General features: G+C 46.3%; 1 protein-coding gene across 1 annotated transcript in view; it reads left to right on the forward strand.

The window, feature by feature from the left end:
• The window catches only part of Tnfrsf21 (TNF receptor superfamily member 21), a 52,366-nt gene extending 37,822 nt beyond the window's left edge, over positions 1 to 14,544 (forward strand). The window contains exons 5-6 of the mRNA XM_070023575.1: positions 11,446 to 11,674; positions 13,033 to 14,544. Coding sequence (XP_069879676.1) covers positions 11,446 to 11,674; positions 13,033 to 13,262 — 459 coding nt within the window. The 3' untranslated portion in view covers positions 13,263 to 14,544. The remainder of the gene's footprint in view (positions 1 to 11,445; positions 11,675 to 13,032) is intronic.
• Positions 14,545 to 18,893: the final 4,349 nt, after the last annotated feature.

The raw sequence follows: 18,893 nt of genomic DNA on the forward strand, positions 1-18,893 counted from the left end.
ATTCACAGGTGAAAAGGCCTGATGTTGATCAGCGTAAAGGAACTGAGCGTTCGTCAAGTACTACCTTACCAGAGATGAGGTTGATTAAAATTACACTACCATTGAACACCCAGTGGGCCCAGAATCAACATGGTAACTGCTGCTGCTGCTGCTGCTGCTGCTGCTGTGTGTGGCTATCTTCATGGGGGGGCCTGTGAGCCTCTCCCTGAACTGCATAGGAGATCTGTGTCTCAGGAACAAAGCTCTTGGTCAGCGGTTCTGTCTGTCTGTCTCTGTCTCTGTCTCTGTCTCTCTCCCTCTCTGCCTCTCTCCCTTTCTGTCATAGTAAATATCCTGTATAATGCTATCCACATGGGGTAGGATGAGCGCCGCAGCAGCAGCTGGAGGAGCACGGACTCTGTTCTGTCTAGCAGGGCTCCTGCTTGGGTCTCAGGGGGGCCTTCAGTTCCTGATCTCTGGCTTCCCAGCTGCAGGATGCAGCTGGCCCTATCTGTGGTCTCACTGAGCCCAGCTATCTATTTTCAGAGACACAGAGCAGTGAAGGCGAGTTGTATTTCCACTGTTGTCTTTGGACTATTCAAATGACTGGTTTTTAATTTGCCAGGTGCTTGTCTCCTTGAAAACAGAGACTGTTGTCCCGAGACCTCCAGACTGAAGGCCTGCGATGTTAGCTAAACTTGCGTGCCCTGCCTCCTGCTGCATGCTGTGTCACCGGGGTTCCCGGGGTCATTCAGGGACTTGCATTACTCAATGGCGGGGTGTGGCAGAGGCTGTGGAGGAACTTCTGGGTTGGGAAGAGACATGGACACTACAGAGAGAGAGAGAGTGTGTGTGTTTAAGGTTGTCCTTGTATGGGAAAGACCAAAGTCTGGACATAGTCTTTAGACTTCAGTGACATGTCAGGCTGCGCCACTTATTATCACATTGTTAGTCAATATAAAGTTCTGTTGAGCACCAGCAGCGTGGTTGATACCCACAGATTCCACAGGGGATGCAAACATGGAAGTACAGTCCCACAAAGGAGCACAAGCTACAGTAGAATTGCATGTGAAGAATTCAAAAGGCTCAGAAGGGGCTGGGAAGGTGGCTCAGTGGTAGAGGGCTTGACTTGCATGCATGAGGCCCTGAGTTCGATTCCTCAGTACCACATAAGCAGAAAAAGCCAGAAGTGGCGCTGTGGCTCAAGTGGTAGAGTGCTAGCCTTGAGCTGAAGAGCTGAGGGACAGTGCCCAGGCCCAGAGTTCAAGCCCCTCGACCACCACCACCACCACCAACCTAAAGAGCTCAGAAGGAGCAGCCCCTCAGCCCGCAGAGAAATACACAGAAAACTAGAGCAGATATATAGTTGTTTGACAGTCATTTTTTTTTTTTTTTTTTAAGAAAAGACTGGTTTCTTTGGGTCTTCTTCCTCAGATCCTCCCATTTGTTTCTATGTGGCCAGCCCGGCCTGCCTTGTCAATCCTCGCAGAATATGTCTGTCTTGCTTTCTTCCTTATAGAAAGCTTTAGCTGTTAAATTAAAGGTACATGAGTGAGGTTTTAATTCCCACTCTACATCAGGTGCTGAATCTCCCAGAAGGAATGGAAGGGACTGGAAGGTCTAAGAACTTCACTCTCCATCCAGAAAGCTTACATCTTGATCTTGTCCCTCATTGCGTGACCTTGAGTGAGTCTGCTTGTGTCCAGGCCTCAGTTTCTCCGGAGCTGCCTTGTAAGAATCTCAGGAGAATTAGAGAAGACGGATATAAACAATCCAGTCTTGCACTTGACATTGAGTAGGGGCCTTGGGGAATCCTAGAGACTTGTCTAGGTTGGAGCAAATATACTTGGCACATTACAGAGAAAGCGACCAGTGTGTTCTTTGAATATCTGTCCTACCCCAAGCTCGCTCGGGGTGCTTTGCCCCTGTGCTTTTTCAGCAAGCTTCATGGCCCTGTGGCATCTCGAGGTGGGTATTGTAATCAAGACATGTTGTCATCTCCTTGGGTCTTGTATTAGCTGGGAACTGTATATTATTATGTGTGCCCCTGAGAAAGAAAGAAAAGCATTGTTAATTGTAGTAGACAGTGGTAAGATACGGTTATGTAAGTTACAAGGTTTGATATCCCTACTTCAGAGATGTTAAGGTGTGAAAAAAGATGCATGATCAAATTAAAGTATGGAAGATGAACTTGGTGTAGGAATAGGTTGTAAGGAGAACCCCCTGGAAGACATAGATTCCTGGGCTCTTTATTCAAATATACTCTCCTTTTCTAAAGAACAGGTTTCATTATCGTTATTACTGTAGAGGTCGTAGTAAACGATGAGATGGCTTAACACAGACAATTTAACACCTGCGATACTAAATGGAAAGAAACCGAGTATCAAAACAGAGGATTGGCCCTTAAGACTCAGATGGTTTTGTAGGAGGAGTAACGTGAGCCAGACTTTAGAACATGTTCTGTGAAACTGCTTTGTGACAGATGGAAGGGGGCTCTTTTTCTCTCTCCTTCGATTCCTCTGTCTCTAGGACTGAGACCGTGTCTAACATTTAAGAAAGAGGCTGAGTCATCTATTACTTGATGTTTTAATCCCACCTGCTGGCTTCTCAAAAAGTGCATTGGGAGGAAATCAGAATCAATTTCTTCTAAAAAAAAAAAAAAAACATTTTCACCATCTTTTACCAGTGTTTGGAGAACACATTTTCTTTTTTGTTTTTTTTTAAGCCCAACATATAATGAGATGAGATTATTAGCTTCCATCTCAGCCTGACTTCTATCTGCTATGGTGAGAGACTTTATATAACCTAGTGTCAATATTGAATGAGCTCCTGATGAGGGATTGTGTGGTGTAGACAGTAGATATCATTGTATCTCAGTTCCTTCCAGGGTCTTAATGGCTTAGTCCTCACTTATTTCCTTCCTTGGGGGGAAAAAGACAGATGGCACTCGTGATTTCTGGGCTGAGTCAGAGGGCCAGCCAGGACGGCAGTAATCAAATAATGTGATCGCTAAGAAACATGGTGGAATTTGTTTTTGTTTTGATAATCAAAAGAGTAGGTAAGGCTCTTAGAGAAGAATGTCAACCACAGAAGACATTCAGAGCCAATCTGATGACTTAATAAAGCTAGGGCTGCTCGTGCAGCTTGAGGGTGGAAGGCTTGTGTGTTACATACAGTATTACAGTGTCCAGACCCCAGCACTACAAAAAAACAGAACAACAAAACTCCAAAACAGTGAATCCATAAAGGCAACATAAAATATAAGTAAAGGCACTAAGCATCCTTCCATTCAAGACAGTAGCTGGAGGAAATTGCTTGCACTTAGGGTTAACTTCTGAAAGGAAAAAAAAATTTATGAAATAAGAAAATGGACAGTGTCACAAACAAGACAGCACACAGAAAAGGAAATCCTTGTAAACATACTCAGATTGCTAGTCTTGCCAACTAGCAGAGAGGAAGAGGGATGGCATTCTAGGGTTGTGACGGACTAAAGAAAGGCAATTAAGTTAAAGCAGTCTGGGTGGGCTACGGGCCAGGTCTCCTCTAGTAGGCTCAGCTGATCTGATTCCACTCGCAGGACCGGCCCGCACACATTCACACACACCCAGTGGAGCAAGTTCTAGAGGACCCATTAATGTTATTTCTACAAGCAACAGGGTGCCCTTCACTAGACAACTGATTACGTAAGTCCTAGACATCTTTCAGTGGAACAGTATGCAGTCCTCAAAAGGAGTGAGTCAGCTGCTTATCTGCTAACCTCAAGAGTTGTTTTGTTCCTATTCATTGCTCGGGAGTGAGTAGGGACCGTCTCTGGAAGCCGGTGCTGGGAAGTGGTAACAGTGTTGGCTGTCACCAGGGAGGACAGCTGAGAGAGACTGGTGCCCGGAAGGCAGAAGGTCCTTGTGGAATTGTGTCCCGACAGCGTGTCACTTCTGATGCACCAGCCCAGCGGGTGGACATATTAAACATCAAGTTCCAAAAAACAAAAACCCGAGTCAGGAAGATGGACGGGAGGCTTCTCACCTCCAGGTCTTAGTGCCTGTGAAATGACTTTCTATACCCAGGTCTTCAGGCAAGCTTAGGAAGGTTTGTACAACTTGTTTTCGTGGGTAGAACTGAGAAAGCTCCGTTGTAACCTTTACTTCCTTTTTCTCTTTTTTGTTGAGAAACTAGTTGGTGAGTCAGCGTTAAGGTTAGTGTTGGCAGACTGGACACCGGCCTGCCGAGCAGTGGGGCGGAGCTCTCCCTCCTTCCCTCCTTCCCTCCCTCCCCAGCAAACTGGTTCTTACCAGCCCCAGCAGCATTGAGCCGGACTTCTTGCGTCTTTCTGTAGCCTTTCTCCTGTGCGCCCGGGAAAGAAACAATCCTTTTGCTTCCGGCAAGGATTGGCCAACGGCACATTTATGTACAAGTATAGCCCTCAGGTTCTGTTTTGACATTTAACTCTGAAATGATGGGCAGCCCTCAGTGAGACATTGGTGCACAGCATTCTAGCCGACCAGGGACCTAGAGGATGGCGTGCCAGCGCCCCAAGCCGTGCACTGTCTTCAGTAAGGGTGTGGTTGGAAGGAAGCCCTTTCCACGGTCCTGTGCCCTGCTGGATCTAGGAACGGCCACGACGCCCCTTAAAGTAACTCATCAGTGGTTGGGGGGCGTTTGTGAGCCGGGTTGAACTTGGCTTCCTTTTGCAGATGCTGCCGGGGCTCGGGGCTCAGTGTTGAGTCATCTGTGCCTTGGCTGTGGTCTGCCCCCCCCCCCCCCCCCCCCCGGCCCTGGGGATGCTGAGCAGATCATATTGGAATTCTTTCTGTTCCTGGTCCATCCCCTGGCCTTCGGTGACCCCGGGGAGATCCAGACAGCAGGGGGCGCTCTGCTGTCAACCTGTTAATTGGGGCTTGAGAGTCAAGGGTTAGCTCTGTTCCCTTCTTATGCAATAAAGGCTTCTCCTTGCAGCTGTCTCCTGAGGTCTGGGCCAGGCAGGAGAGAAGGAAGAAGGAAAGAAAACACCCGCAGCTCTGGCCAGACAAGCAAGCTTAGGAAAAGTTGGGGGAATTTCTGTCTTACAGTTATTTGGCTCATTTTTTTTTTTTTTTTTGGTCATTATAACTTAGAAAGAGGATCGATGAAACACAGAGAACACAGGAACCCTCATCAACCTACCGAGTGGACTCATCAGTCATTCACATTGTCTCCTTATGTGTCCATGGAAGTCTGTTTCTATTCTGCAGACCCATTTGTGAGGCCCCCCCTCCATTCCTTCCACACAATACCCCTTCTTTGAAAGGTTGAGGTGTCATTGTCTCTCTATTTCCATTGTAAGGGCTTTTTTAGCTGTTGTTGTTTTGTCTGCAAAAGCTTTTGCTGAGGGCAAATAAGGATTGTAGCTTGGCTTGGTTTGGCTCTTTCCCTGGATTGGGCCTAACAAGAATTCACACTTGAGACAATAATTTAAGAATAATTTATTTGTCTCTTCTGGGGCTATACCGAAACCAACCTTCCCATTTTTGGGGGAAGAGGGGTGTGAAGATGATGATATAGTTGCTGTTTTTAAGGGAGATAGCACTACATACGAATATTCTTCATTGTCTGAACTTAGGAATTGAATAGACTCAGATAATTTTCTTTTTTTTCATATTTTTTTTATTGTGAAAATACCCTAAAGAGGGGTTACAATTACATGTGCAAGATAATGAGTACATTTCTTACCAAGCATTGTAGCCTCCTCCTTTGTTTCCCCTTTCCATTCCTTCCCATCCTCCCCCACCCCATCCCAACCTTCCCCCCCCAAAGTTGTAAAGTTCATTTTCGACATAACGACTTGTACATCTCATTGTTGCAATGGGTCCACTTGTATCCCTATTTAAACGATTTGTTTTTTCCCTTCCCCTCCACAAATTATAACATCAAATACAGTGAAAGCAGGGGTTATACCATGGGGGAAGGACATACAAAGCAACAAATAATTTTCTTATCTGAACCTTCATTTATAGGTAACATCCTGGAGCCACATAGATTTGGATAGTAAGCCATTCCCCATCATCTGAATTCCTGTTCTCTGACACAGGGGTTCATAAGCTCGGACATCGAGTGCTGCTTATAAAATTGTTTGAAGGAATCCTTGTCATGGACGGCAAGGAGGCCAGGACAAGCAGGAGGCTCACACCCTACCCCCCTCCCCCATCTGAAGTTCCTGCATGCGCCTGTGGATGGCCTGAGATCTAATTTGAACGTGATTACAAGAGCAGCTGGGAGAGTGGGAAAAACAGGCTGGAGATAATATCACAACCCTGACATAGTTGTCATTTTACCTTTATAGTTGTCTATAAACCTTTGAGAGATAAACCTTTGGTGGAAATTGAATTTGTTTTTCCTACTGGCCACTCATCTGTTAGGATCTGAAATATTTTCAAATACCAAAATTATTGGGCCTGGGTAGAAGAGTCTGTTGTTTACAGAATCTCATGTTTATCTCGGGATAGTCCTCCAGCCAGAGTATACCCTCTGTTTTGAGGTACTTGTCGACCCTCTGGTCAATCCCCCTAGTTAAGTCCTGGTGGTCACGTGATTGCTTCTAATCCATTTACTGTTTTTTTTTTTTAATTTTGTTTTTGGGTCCGGGTCGGGGGCCTGAACTCTGGGCCTGGGTGCTGTCCCTCAGCTCTTCAGCTCAAGGCTAGCGCTCTACCACTTGAGCCACAGCGCCACTTCCGGATTTTTTCTTTTTGCTTATGTGGTGCTGAGGAATCGAACCCAGGGCCTCAGGCATGCAAGGCAAGCGCTCTACCACTGAGCCACCTTCCCAATCAACTTCCTTACGTGCTTTAGGTCCAGACAGGGAAGTGACAGGGTTCAGGAAAGTAGGTAACTTTGCCGCTGGACAGACTGCCTTGGACCCAGCTCTGAGACCTTGGACCCAGGCTCTGTGACCTTGGGCAGGAGCCCCGCTTTGCTCAGCTGTACCTGGGGTGAAGACCGTAGGTCACAGCTATGTTGGGTTGAATCATCTGGCGCCATGTTGGTGATGTCTTCTTTCTTACCACCCCCTTTGTCCCTTTCCATGAGCTCGTGGAATAGCAATTACTTTCACTTGGATTTAGAAATGGGCTGTAACAAACCATGGTTAAAGCAATAGAGACTCCTTCAAACGTAACGTAGAGCTTTTGCTTTTCTCGAAGCCTTAGGTGGGATCTAGAGGGAACGGTGGACCAGAGGGTGGCTTTGTACCATCGGAAAGCAGCTTTATTCTGGAGACCCTCAGGCAGATCTTGGGGAGAGTGGGCCTGGTAATAGCCACCGTGAGATAGTGCCAGAAGCCACGGGTTAGTAAGGCCCTGTTTGCAGGCTGGCAGGGAGCACCCTGGCTGGGTCATAAACGCTTCATGGCAGGGGCTCACTGATGCATCGAAGTTGTTAATTTAGTTTTTACGAAAACAGATTGCACAGCCACAGGGACGCTGGAATTGGGCGTAATTGAAAATAAATCAGTGGTAAACTTTAGTTGAGTGAGCCAGTTGGAGGCAACTTGGGAAGGAAAGAGGGGGTTTGTGTGGGAAGTGAGGGTTGAGGTGTCTGCAGATGAAGGATGGATTCCATCCGTAATTCAAACGGAAGCAGCCTACAGGTCGCCTCATCTAACCCTTTCACTTTAGAAATGAGGAGGCAGCTCTGATGGAGGGCGTGCGCAGATAGTTAGCGATGATATGCCTGCCCTTGTCCCTCGGAGTGGTTTTCTGGGACATTAGCTGTGGGAATGGAGGAACGTGTGCTGAAACAAATGTGGGGCGCCAGGCCACGCCCACTTGGGTGTGTTCTCGGGAAGGCTCAGAGGAAAAGAGAGCTTGCTGCATTTCCCTGCCACCCCACCGTGATCGCCCACTGCTCCTGCCTCACACGTCCCCCCCGGGAGCCAGGGAGCCAGGGAGCGAACGTGTTCCTTTCCTGCCCGGGCCCGGGGGGAGTTCCCGTCTGCTAAGAGAAGTGGGGAGCTGTTTTTTTTTTTAATTTAATTTAATTTTATTTGTGAACATACTGTACAGAGGGGTTACAATTGCATGGGCAGGATAATGCGTACATTTCTTACCAAGCACTGCAGCCTCCTCCTTTGTTTACCCTTCACATCACTTCCCAGCCTCCCCCCTCCCCCCCCAATCCCCATCCTTCTCCTCCCCCCCCCCCCCCCCCCCCCGCACCAACGTTGTAAAGCTCATTTTGGACATGACAACTTGTACTTCTCATTGTTGCAACAGGTCCACCTGTATCCTTAAACAACTGGTTTTTCCCCATCTCCTCCACAAGTTATACTGACATCAAATATCACTATGTTTGGGGAGCTGTTTTTGAGGTTGAGTTTCTAGTGGTAAATTGGTTGAGGACCCAAAGTGGGCAGTTGGGTTTTAGGGCTGGGGTTGTGGGTTGGGAGGCATGGCTGGCAGAAAAGGCCACAAGACTGTCTCCGTGAAGCTGGGGATGCTGGCCCTCACCATGACCTGGTGACACAGGGGCCTAGAGGAGGAAGACTGCAGCTTGCGCACGCGCCCTGGAAGCAAGTGAGACTATTCTAAAATAGCCAGTGGGAAACTAGGCTGGAGGTGTGGCTCAGCAGTATCGAGCCAGCCTTGTATGTTCAACCCCCAGCCCCCCCCCCCCCACACACACAAAATCAAAGATACTTAAGGAATAAATTGAATCCTTTACTATTGTGTTTGTGCTCAAAGCTTTTTAAAGAAAAGTAAGACCCTTGGGTAAGGAAATTGGCTTTCTTGTTTAGATATTTATCTCTTGCTTTAGTGTTTCTGTCTTACATTACATGTTCTTTTTTTGCCGAACCGTGAACTTTCATAATTGATTAAAAAAATAAAACTGATTCAATGGAGCCCTATGAATTGATTTTCTGATTAGTGATACCACTTAAATCAAGGCCTGGTCCCTTCACAGCATGCCGACCAGCTGTGATATGTGGTAAATCTTAGGAGGGAAGAAATTTCTGTGAGCAGCTCCGTCACGCACACCTGGTAACGGAGTGGGTTTCTAGGAAGTTGCCTGTCACGTGGTTTCACCGGCTTGCAGCTCCATTGTGGCGCTTACACCATTCATAGGACCAATCCCCATTCACTCAGCTCGGTATTAGCTACGGAGAGAATCTGCTCTAAATCATGCTGGATGGCGTGTGTTTAATTCCCACTGATTGGACCGTTTGGTAAAACTGGGGGAGTGACGAATGATTTCATTTTGAAATGAGTTCTGGAAAGGGGTGGGTGGACGTGGTCTGTTGTACATGGGGTTGCATGTAGGAACTTCTTTTCAAAGGAAGAACAGTGCACTGTATTGATGGATCTGTCTCCCGGTATTAGGTTCCTGAGAACCAGAATGTAGACAAGTGTCCATTGTCTATTGTGGGCCTAAAGAAGTGTATTGGTATGAATGGCCATGGATGTGTCCAGGGAGGGGGCGTAGGCCTGGATCTAGTGAATTAAAATATTCAAATCACACACGTCATGTGTGCTGTCTGAGTCAGCAGGTGGCACTGAAGCAGAAGCGGGTGTGGGTGGTGGTTCTGTGGAGCAGTTCTGGTAGAATATTAAACATGTTCTTCACAAGCTGCAGTCGGTGGCGAGAACTTCTCAGGACTTCTCAGAAGCTGCGACAAGAAGTAGACCTTATGTGTCCTCATGACAGTTCTTGGAGATGAGACTCGGTGTCTTGGATGAGGGGCTTGTGACTATTCTCTTGAAGTGATGAGAGTTCTAAGCGATGGGTCGGTGCCCACCACTCCCCAGCCACTCCCCAACTCTGGTCATCTGATGTCCAGGTGTTCGTGCAGCCTAGAAAACTCATTAAAAACTAAAGCCCACAAGTGGTAGAGTGCTGGCCTTGAGCCGAAGAGCTGAGGGCGCAGCACCCAGATGTTAGTATATGCGTTTGGTTCTATGTGGTTCTGAGGAACCAAACCCAGGGCTTCATGCATGTTAGGCAAGCACTCTACCACTAAGCCACATTCCCAGCCCAACCCCAGTGCTTTTTTTTTTTTTTTTTGGTCGGTCATGGGGCTTGAACTCTGGGCCTGGGCGCTGTCCCTCAGCTCTTCAGCTCAAGGTGAGCGCTCTACCACTTGAGCTACAGTGCCACTTCTGGTTTTATGGTGGTTTATTGGAGATAAGAGTTTCACTGACTTTCCTGCCCCGGCTGGCTTTGAACCACGATCCTCAGATCTCAGCCTCCTGAGTAGCTAGGATTCCAGGCGTGAGCCACCGGCGCTTTTTTGTTGGTGTTTTTGCTCTAGGAGATCTGTCTCTTGATGAAAGTAGAGTATTACCCTCCTCAAATCTTACTGCATTAGAGTCGATATCTCCTTTTAGAGTTAAAGTGGTGTTTGCTGAAAAATATTTGCTCACACTGGAGGGGAATAAATTGAATATCTAAGATTGCTTTCAGCCGCACAAAATTAATTCTATTTTAAATTGTGGCCCCTTTGTCCTCAGCCTATGTCAGTTCCTGTGTCCTTTTGTAACAGTTGGGGTGTATGCCTTCTAATTTTTTTGTGTATTTGTTTGTTTCTTTGTTGAGACGGTTGTAATAATTTGCCCAGACCAGCCTTCAATGTACAGTCTTCCTCCTTCAGCCTCTGAGAGTAGTTTGGATGACAGGCGTTGTTCATGGGTTTCCTGATTGTGTGTCTCTGTGTGTGCCTGTGCTGTGTCTGTGTCTCAGGGTGTGTGCCCATGTGTGTGCATGTGTGCGTGCTGATAATGGGGCGTGACGTGAGCTCGGGCTGGGTGGAGTCCGGGTGGTTTTTCTCTGAACTGGTGCTCTACCACCTGAGTAACCGCTTTTTGGTGGTTAATTTGAGATAAGAGACTCACAGACTTTCCCACCTGGGTTGGCTTCAAATCCTGATCCTCAGATCTCAGCCTCCTGAGTAGCTAGGATTACAGGCAAGGGCCGCTGGTGCCTGCTGGGTCTCCAACTTTTGAAAAACTTACACATCTACCCACCTGTGCTTTTGAATGGGTTAAAGTACGGTATTATCTAGCTTTTTTTTTTAAACTTCCACAAGTTTGAATTAGTAAAAGGAAAAATTACTTAGTAATTGAGTGTATTTTAACCAATAAGCCTTTGCTTCAGCTTAATAATAAAACCAGTATCGAATAATATTGTTGTAATACAACAAGATTACACAAATCGCTACAATGTAATGCCAAAGAAACAGGACCAAAATCAAGCAAGTAATACATGCAGTTATTCCTTGTTTTGTCAACATTGAACCATGTAGACTATTTTGTAGAAGTATGTGTATATCTCACAACAATACAGTGTTATGGACAGTTAAAATAGAAGGATTGACCAGTATTGAATGGAAGTAAGAACTATTTGAGAAGGACTTTTGTTTCCATGGAGGTTTATTTGGTTGTTGTTTTTTCTGTCTGTAATTATTCACAAATAACTCTTTTTCTCTTTACTCTTCCACAGTTGGAAACGGACAAACTGGCTCTCCCGATGAGCCCCGGGCCGCTGAGCCCAAGCCCCATCCCCAGTCCCAATACGAAACTTGAGAACTCCACTCTCCTGACCGTGGAGCCCTCCCCGCTGGACAAGAACAAGGGGTTCTTCGTGGACGAGTCCGAGCCCCTTCTGCGCTGTGACTCCACGTCCAGCGGCTCCTCGGCACTCAGCAGGACCGGCTCCTTTATTACCAAAGGTACGGCAGGAGAGGCCTAGGCGGGCCTCGGGCTGCTTCCTGCCTGGCTCTACCATCTGCTTGCAGCTTGGAGCTTTGGGATGATGGGCCCAGGAAGATCTGGCCTCACTCCCAGACCGGACTGGCCTTGGGGAAGCCGCTTCACCTAGAAAATCTTTACGGCAGGGCGGGAGCAGAGGAGATGTGTGTGTCACCCTTGTCCTCTGGTGCTGGGGACTGGTGATCCAAACTAGTCGGGCAGGCTTTTTGAAAATTACTAACCAGGCTTGCTCAGTCCAAGGATTGAGCGTATAAATGATCTTGGATTAGAGGTATACTGTTGGTGAGTAAACTGTACCCTAAAATTCCGTTTATGTGCTGGTTGATAGTGGCTCATGCCTGTAATCCTAGCTATTCAGGAAGCTGAGATCTGAGGATTGAGATTCAAAGCCAAGAGACTCATTATTTCCAGTAAACCAGTCAACCAGCCAAACATTGGAAGTGGTAGTATGGTAGTATGCCAGCATTGAGCAAAAAACACAAAGCCCATTTCTGATATACCACACAATCCCTTTAAGCAAATAGTGTTTTACAAACAATGGATTGCAATGCCTAGCAAATTAATTGACCCATTTTATTTTTAACAGTGCAGTAGGGAGTTAGCATACACACCAAGTAGACAATAGTTTTGAGTTACAACTTCCCTAGTTTTTAGGTAATTCCATTATGTTTTCATGAAAGGGTATTTTTAATAGCTTTCATCGTACATAATTTATAAAGTTCCTACTATTCTGTATATTTCACACATTTATATTAATCTATTTTGTATTTGTGTGGAATATTAGTATTTTCATTTAGATTTATGTCACACCTGCTGTAGAGAGAGACTTGTGTAATTTTAGGAAGGGATATAATTCTTCACCCCCATGGAAGGTATGATGTAAGAAGCAATATTTTCTCATTTACATGCTCTCTCAGTTTGGTCTTAAAAGTATAGCAGCGTAGTCATAAAGCCTGATAAACAGACTACCTTGGCTTGGAATTTTCGTAAAAGAAATGGGCCAAAGTGTAGATGCATGACAAATGGAAAAAGTAATAAATATGTTTCTTTTAAATACATTTCAACATCTTCCTCCTGACAATCAGGAAAATGTAGAAGCCATCCACATCTAGGCAGGTGCCACCTTAATGATCCACCAAGCAGGTCTTTGATCTCTACAAGTAAAACACTGTTGTGTAAAATATGCCTGAGAGTCACACACTAATTGGCTGTGAGAAGAGAGGGTAGACTCGCCTTGGGGAACTCCCCCCCTCTACCCCCCCAGCACAGCCCTGCTCACCGGCCTCTCTCCCTCCCTCCCTCACCTCTGTTGCTGCAGAAAAGAAGGACACAGTGTTGCGGCAGGTACGGCTGGATCCCTGTGACCTGCAGCCGATCTTCGATGACATGCTCCACCTCCTGAACCCCGAGGAGCTGCGCACCATTGAAGAGATCCCTCAGGCTGAGGACAAACTGGACCGGCTCTTCGAGATCATTGGAGTCAAGAGTCAAGAAGCCAGTCAGACCCTCCTGGATTCCGTGTATAGCCATCTTCCTGATCTGTTGTAGAGCACACAGACACTGCATTCTGGAAATCAACTTAGTGGCAGGGTGGTTTTCTTTTGTTTCTTCCCCCTCCTCTCTCCGCCTCCCCCCTTCAAATGTGTGTTTGCGTGTGCGTGTGTGTGTGTGTGTGTGTGTGTGTGTGTGTGTGTGTGTGTGTGTGTGTGTTTAACAGAGTATATGGCCAGTGCTTGGGTTCTTTCTTGGTACTTCTTTTCTTGGCTCCCTTCCTTTTCCCTCTTTTTCCCCTCCTCTCTTTTCCTTATGGGAAGTTAGTTTATAAGCCTTTTCAAGATTTACCTGTTGCAAAAAAAAAAAAACCCCACCACTAAAGTTTTTAAGTTTCATATTTTCTGGGTGTTTTTTTTTTTTTGCCTTCTTATGTATTTTCACAATTGTTCTGTGCACTTTAAATCCTCTTTGCTTGCCGCCAGTACGGTGTGGCTCTTCTTACACACTGGATTGTGAGGCTCTTCCTAACTCCTTCAGAGGGTAACGGCATCTTGTGAATTCTATAAGCATCCTGTCTTTCAATGTCCATCCCTGCTCTTTTGTGTTTAAATAAGACTCTTCATATTTTGATTTGTCCTTTACAAATGTTCTTAAGGATTAAGCAAATTGAAGACCCTGTTAAGTTACTGTAATGCACTTAGGTGTTGAGTTCTCTTTCACTATGCCTTGTCTATTATCATATTCATGGCTGACACTTGACACACTTGCTGATTGTATGGTTTTCACTGTGTAGAATGCTTGACTACTTGTGCTTTTCTTAATGCTAATATGCTCTGGGCTGGTGAAATATCCTTAAGCCATCAGGACTTACTTGCTATTTCAGTGGCTTGACACCTGGGCCACCAAAGAACTTGAACTTCATCTTTTAGGGACTGAGTTGTTCGGGAACACATTGCTGCACTTTGGAAAAACAAAACTGTGCCAGTGGCACCTTTTCCCATAGAAAATGTGCCCAGCTTTGCTTTCAAAGATGCCCTTGTTTTTATACACACATAGTCGGTAGGTCTAGCCTGCCCTCGGGCCTTGCTGGATTTCCTTCATCATCCAATCACTTTAATTAAAAATGGCTGCGGCTGTAAGAACTCTTGTCTGATATATTTACAACTATGCTCCCATTTATGAATCTACCCGCCAATGCTCAGTGGTCAGATTCTAATGCAAAGATGGTGTGGATTCACTCTGTGTGAGCGGGATGTGTGGGTAATCGTGAGGAACTGATGATCAGAAAAATGCCTTCAAGTGTACTAATTTATTAATAAATATTAGGTGTTTGTTACTTGGGTAGTTTGGGTGTATTTAATCCCTAACACTCATTCTTTGTACATGCATTCTGGTTATGACCCTGTGATTAGTCATTTGGAAAAGTATGTGTATACTAAAACCTTTACCCTCCTTATCTGTGAACCATGCAAGTTAGCAAAGTCCGTTTAACTGGAAAGGTACCTGGTGGTTCACTGAGAAGGAATCAGGTGAAAATACCAAGCCTTTCTTGAACTCTTGGGCTCCTATTTTTTAGACAGACCCTATTTTTAAGAATTGAGAACCTGGAGGTAGAAATGTGCAGATAAGGGATGGGAAGGTGGCTCAGTGGTAGAGTGCTTGCCTAGCATGCATGAAGCCCTGGGTTTGGTTCTTTAGCACCACATACACAGAAAAGGCCAGAAGTGGTGCTGTGAATCAAGTGGTAGAGCGCTCTCCTTGAGCAAAAGAAGCTGAGGGACAGCGCCCAGGCCCAAGAAATGTGCAGATAATGACTGGGCCATGTGTTCTAGCTCATGTCCTTCTAAGAAACATGCCACGTGTGGGAGGCTCTGCATCACAGGCTTCCGTTGGAAACATCTTTGTTCCTGAATCACAGAGGGGCACTGGAGGGGAGGTCGGGGCAACGTCCCTCTGCTCAGTGCCTGTCCCCGGAGCTTTGCTCGGGGCCCTGTTTCTGCAGGATTCCCACTGCATCAGCATTTTTCACTTCCTCTTTCAATGAGAAGCTGGAGCTGGGTGGTGCCCATCTGTGCCCTTGGACACCCATGTGAACAGCCAGAAGTGTGGCTCTGGTTTCATCCTCTCCCACAGGACTGGTTTCTGGAGAATCCTTGTGCCTTCCGTCTGTTCATGTTTATGGTTTTACATTTTGCAATGTGCTCATTTTATGAAACCCACATAACGGGGGAAAAGGTACCATTATCATGCCCATTGTGCAGATGAAAATAGACTTGCCTATAAATCTAGGATATCTGCGTGAAGACATCTTAGGGAGGAGACGTTGAGTTGGCCGATGGTTTCAGAGGCGTCAGTCTGTGGTTAGCTGGCTTCCTTGCTCTCGGGCCTGGCGGAAGGTGTTAGGAAGCACCGCTGCTTGCTTCATGGTGGTCAAGAGACAGAATAAGGCAAAAGGTCTGGGGCAAAATAATCCCTTCCGAGGCTCACCCCCAGAGACAGACTTACGAAGTCCTGCTTCCTAGTAGCCCATTCCGTTAAAACTTAACTCCTCAAATGGATCGACTAGTGAATGGCCCTCATGATTCAGTCACTTCTCAATCATTCACCAGACCTTCAACACATGAACATTTTAGGGGGCCTCTTAGCAAAGTAATAAAAAACAAATCAGACACGAATCTGGGATTTCTGAGTATCTAAATCTAAGATTTGTTCATTCTGCTTAAGAAAGACCAGCAACCAGAAACCCTCTGTGAGCTGAACCTGTGGGTACTGATCATGAACCCAAATGGGTTACAAGGAAAGCCCTGTTTATTTGGAAACTCAGCAAGAACTTCACGAAGTTTAGGAGCGAGGTGATGTTGCTGGCCGAAGGCAATTGTGATAATACAGAAAGGAGCTATCAAGCGTTTCTAGAAGAGAATACAACCTCCAGCTATGTTATTTAAATGCACAGGGCCAGGTGTATTAGCACCTGCCTGTAATCACAGCACTGAGGAGGTTGAGAACCAAGAGTTAAAGGATAGCCTGGGCTAAGTAAGTAGCAAGACCCTTTAAAAAAAAGCCAAAGTAATAATTATCAAAAATGATTTAAAAAAAAATTTTCTGGTCAGATCCAATGGTGATCTCTGTACCTCAGTGTTCTCTGGTCCTGGCTGCCTTTCCCGGAGGAATGAAGCTGAGCTGGAAGGTCGGGGTAGGCTGGCGGGAGAGGGGAGGGGTGGGGGTATAATAGGAAGTGGGGGGAGGTGATGGTTGGCTCAGCCAAACAAGATTGTAGGCAGGAGAGACTAGCTTCAGTCATTTGAAGAAGGGCTAAAGGGAAAATGATTTATAAAATGATGCTGTCCAGATACAATTAGATCAGGCTGCTTTGCTGCTTTCCACCGAGAAACTGGCCCTTCCTGAGGGAAGACATTGGACATACATCAGTGGTGCTCAGACTTTCAGGTAGATAGTAGAGGATGAACAGTCTGAAGAGAACAGGAGGTGAAATCCAGAATGAGCCTCTCCCGCTGGCTTTGGGGGGGGGGAGGACTACACTTGAAAAACTAGGAAGTCTAGATCCTTGCCACCAGGCCCTATGGCTGCCACCAGCATTTGGGGTCAGGGTCGCTTCTTAGAAATGCATCACTGGCTGTTGCTTTGCTCCATCTTCGAGGCTGAGGAGGCCCTGAGCGTTGTAAGGAAGCAAGGGTCACGAGACAGACATTGTTACCACGGTCACGACAAGCAAGCCCTGGGGCCCAATTCAGAGTTTGGATGTACAAGAAAGAGCCCTGATGCCAAAGAAAAGCAATTAGACAGATAATGCACTGCTGATGACGGAGGACCCAGGCTTGCGCAGGGCTAGAGACTTTACCTTCATTGGATCTTTGGGTACAAAAGAAGTTGAAGGATGTAAGAGAGCTTCGGGGCTGATGGGGGCCGAGTGGACCAGAGATGGACCCGGATTGTGAACCATCTGGGCTGTGGATGGACAGGGTCTGACGTCCACACAGCAGCCTAAGAAGAGGATGTGCTTGGGACAAATTCTAGAGTAAGGGTGTGTCTTGGGGACCTAGGACTTGTAGGCTGTATGGTCCATTTCCCAGGTTTCATGATTTGAAAACCAGAGAAGGTTCCATCCAGGACTAGGATGGCAGAGATTAGCCAGGCAAGTGCTGGTGTAGAGACGGCTAGGAGCAAGGGGTGATGGGGCAGCCATGCCAAAAGGTGGAGCGTAGAGGTACAAACTCATTAAGAGTCTGAAGGAAGGGGTTGTTAAAGACAAGGGTTCTAGGCTCTTAGTACTCAGCCAACACAGCATTTCCTCTCTTAAAACCAAAAGTCAGTCCAGAGGGAAGGGTACCACTGAGCTTCCAGGTGAGGTGAGGGTTGGGTGGACAGCAGTTGAAGACCATGTCTTAAGAAGCTAGAGGGCCATGGGCTACACAGGGGGGAGGGGGTGAGAGAAAACTGGACAAAAATGGGGGAACAAATGAGTGGGAATGAATTCACATGTGGGGGCTGGGGAACTGGCGTCGTCCTTGTCTGGAACAAGATTATTACCAGAGCCCAAAGCTAAATCCCATAAAGCTAGAGAATTGAAATCTCACAAAGGATGAAACATGGTGTCGTTGAGTCATCCACTGAACGCGATGAGTTTTTAGTTCAGAAAGAGAATATTCTGGGTAGCTCTAAATTTCCGTGACCTGGAGTATTATGTAAATGGAAGGTACATTAGAGGTCATTTAGTCACGTATTTCACTCTTGCAGATTTCTAGTATATACTTGACTGCCATTCAAATTCATGACCTCTGGAACTGAAAACATCACCCATCAAGCCCTTAAGCTCTGTAGCAAGTCAAGTGCAACAACTCAAAAGTGTAGAACTTTCCACTGCCAAGCAAGTAGCGGCAGTGGTTGCAGCAGCAATAGCTGTCTCAAGGAACCCCTCCCCCCCCCCGCCCCTTCACCAAGCCATTGGCAACCCTGGCGTCCATCTTGAGTCCTGCTGATCTCTCTACAAGTTTCTATCCTTTCGCTGTGAAGAGAACATTTCTAGACATATTTCCACAGGAGTGATGTAGATACCATCCTTTTTTTTTTTTTTTTTACTACAAACAATTGTTTTCATCACCATCTTTTCCTCGCATTCTTGCTTTACATTGTTGGGTCAAGTGACCCAAGAATATGAAATTAATAAGGTCTGCTCCAGTTTCTCTGGTGAAGCAAATGTTTGCAAACTAAATAAGCATACCTCATTGCCAGTTAGGTTCTCATGTAAGGACAGATCTTTAGGAAAGGGACCAGTCTCCAGTCAGCTATGTAAGACGCGTACTGGTTTGGGGAGACTATACTCCTATAGGAGCTGATGCTCCAAGTTGAGAAGTGATTCTATGAATCCATCATAGCTTGGTTTCTTCTCATATTGGAATTTCCTCTTCTACCAGCTCTGTTCCTACCTACTTCTTCCACCCCCATTATAATTGTCACCCCAGGTCTGTATTGTGCCTAGTCCTACATTATCAACTCCTTTCCCTCATATTTTTATGTAACCCCACTAACTGTTCAAATGCACTGGTCTAGACATATGGTGCAATCGAAAGTTCCTTGAGCAGACTCAGGTTTCCTCCACAGAGCCTTGCCAGAAGTGTTTCTCTGTCTCCTGTGCTCCCCATCTCCTCCTCTATTGGCCACTGCATT

The sequence above is a fragment of the Dipodomys merriami genome, unplaced genomic scaffold, assembly GCF_024711535.1.
Source record: "Dipodomys merriami isolate MVZ:Mamm:240054 unplaced genomic scaffold, mDipMer1.0.p SCAF_16, whole genome shotgun sequence".
Taxonomy (NCBI): domain Eukaryota; kingdom Metazoa; phylum Chordata; class Mammalia; order Rodentia; family Heteromyidae; genus Dipodomys; species Dipodomys merriami.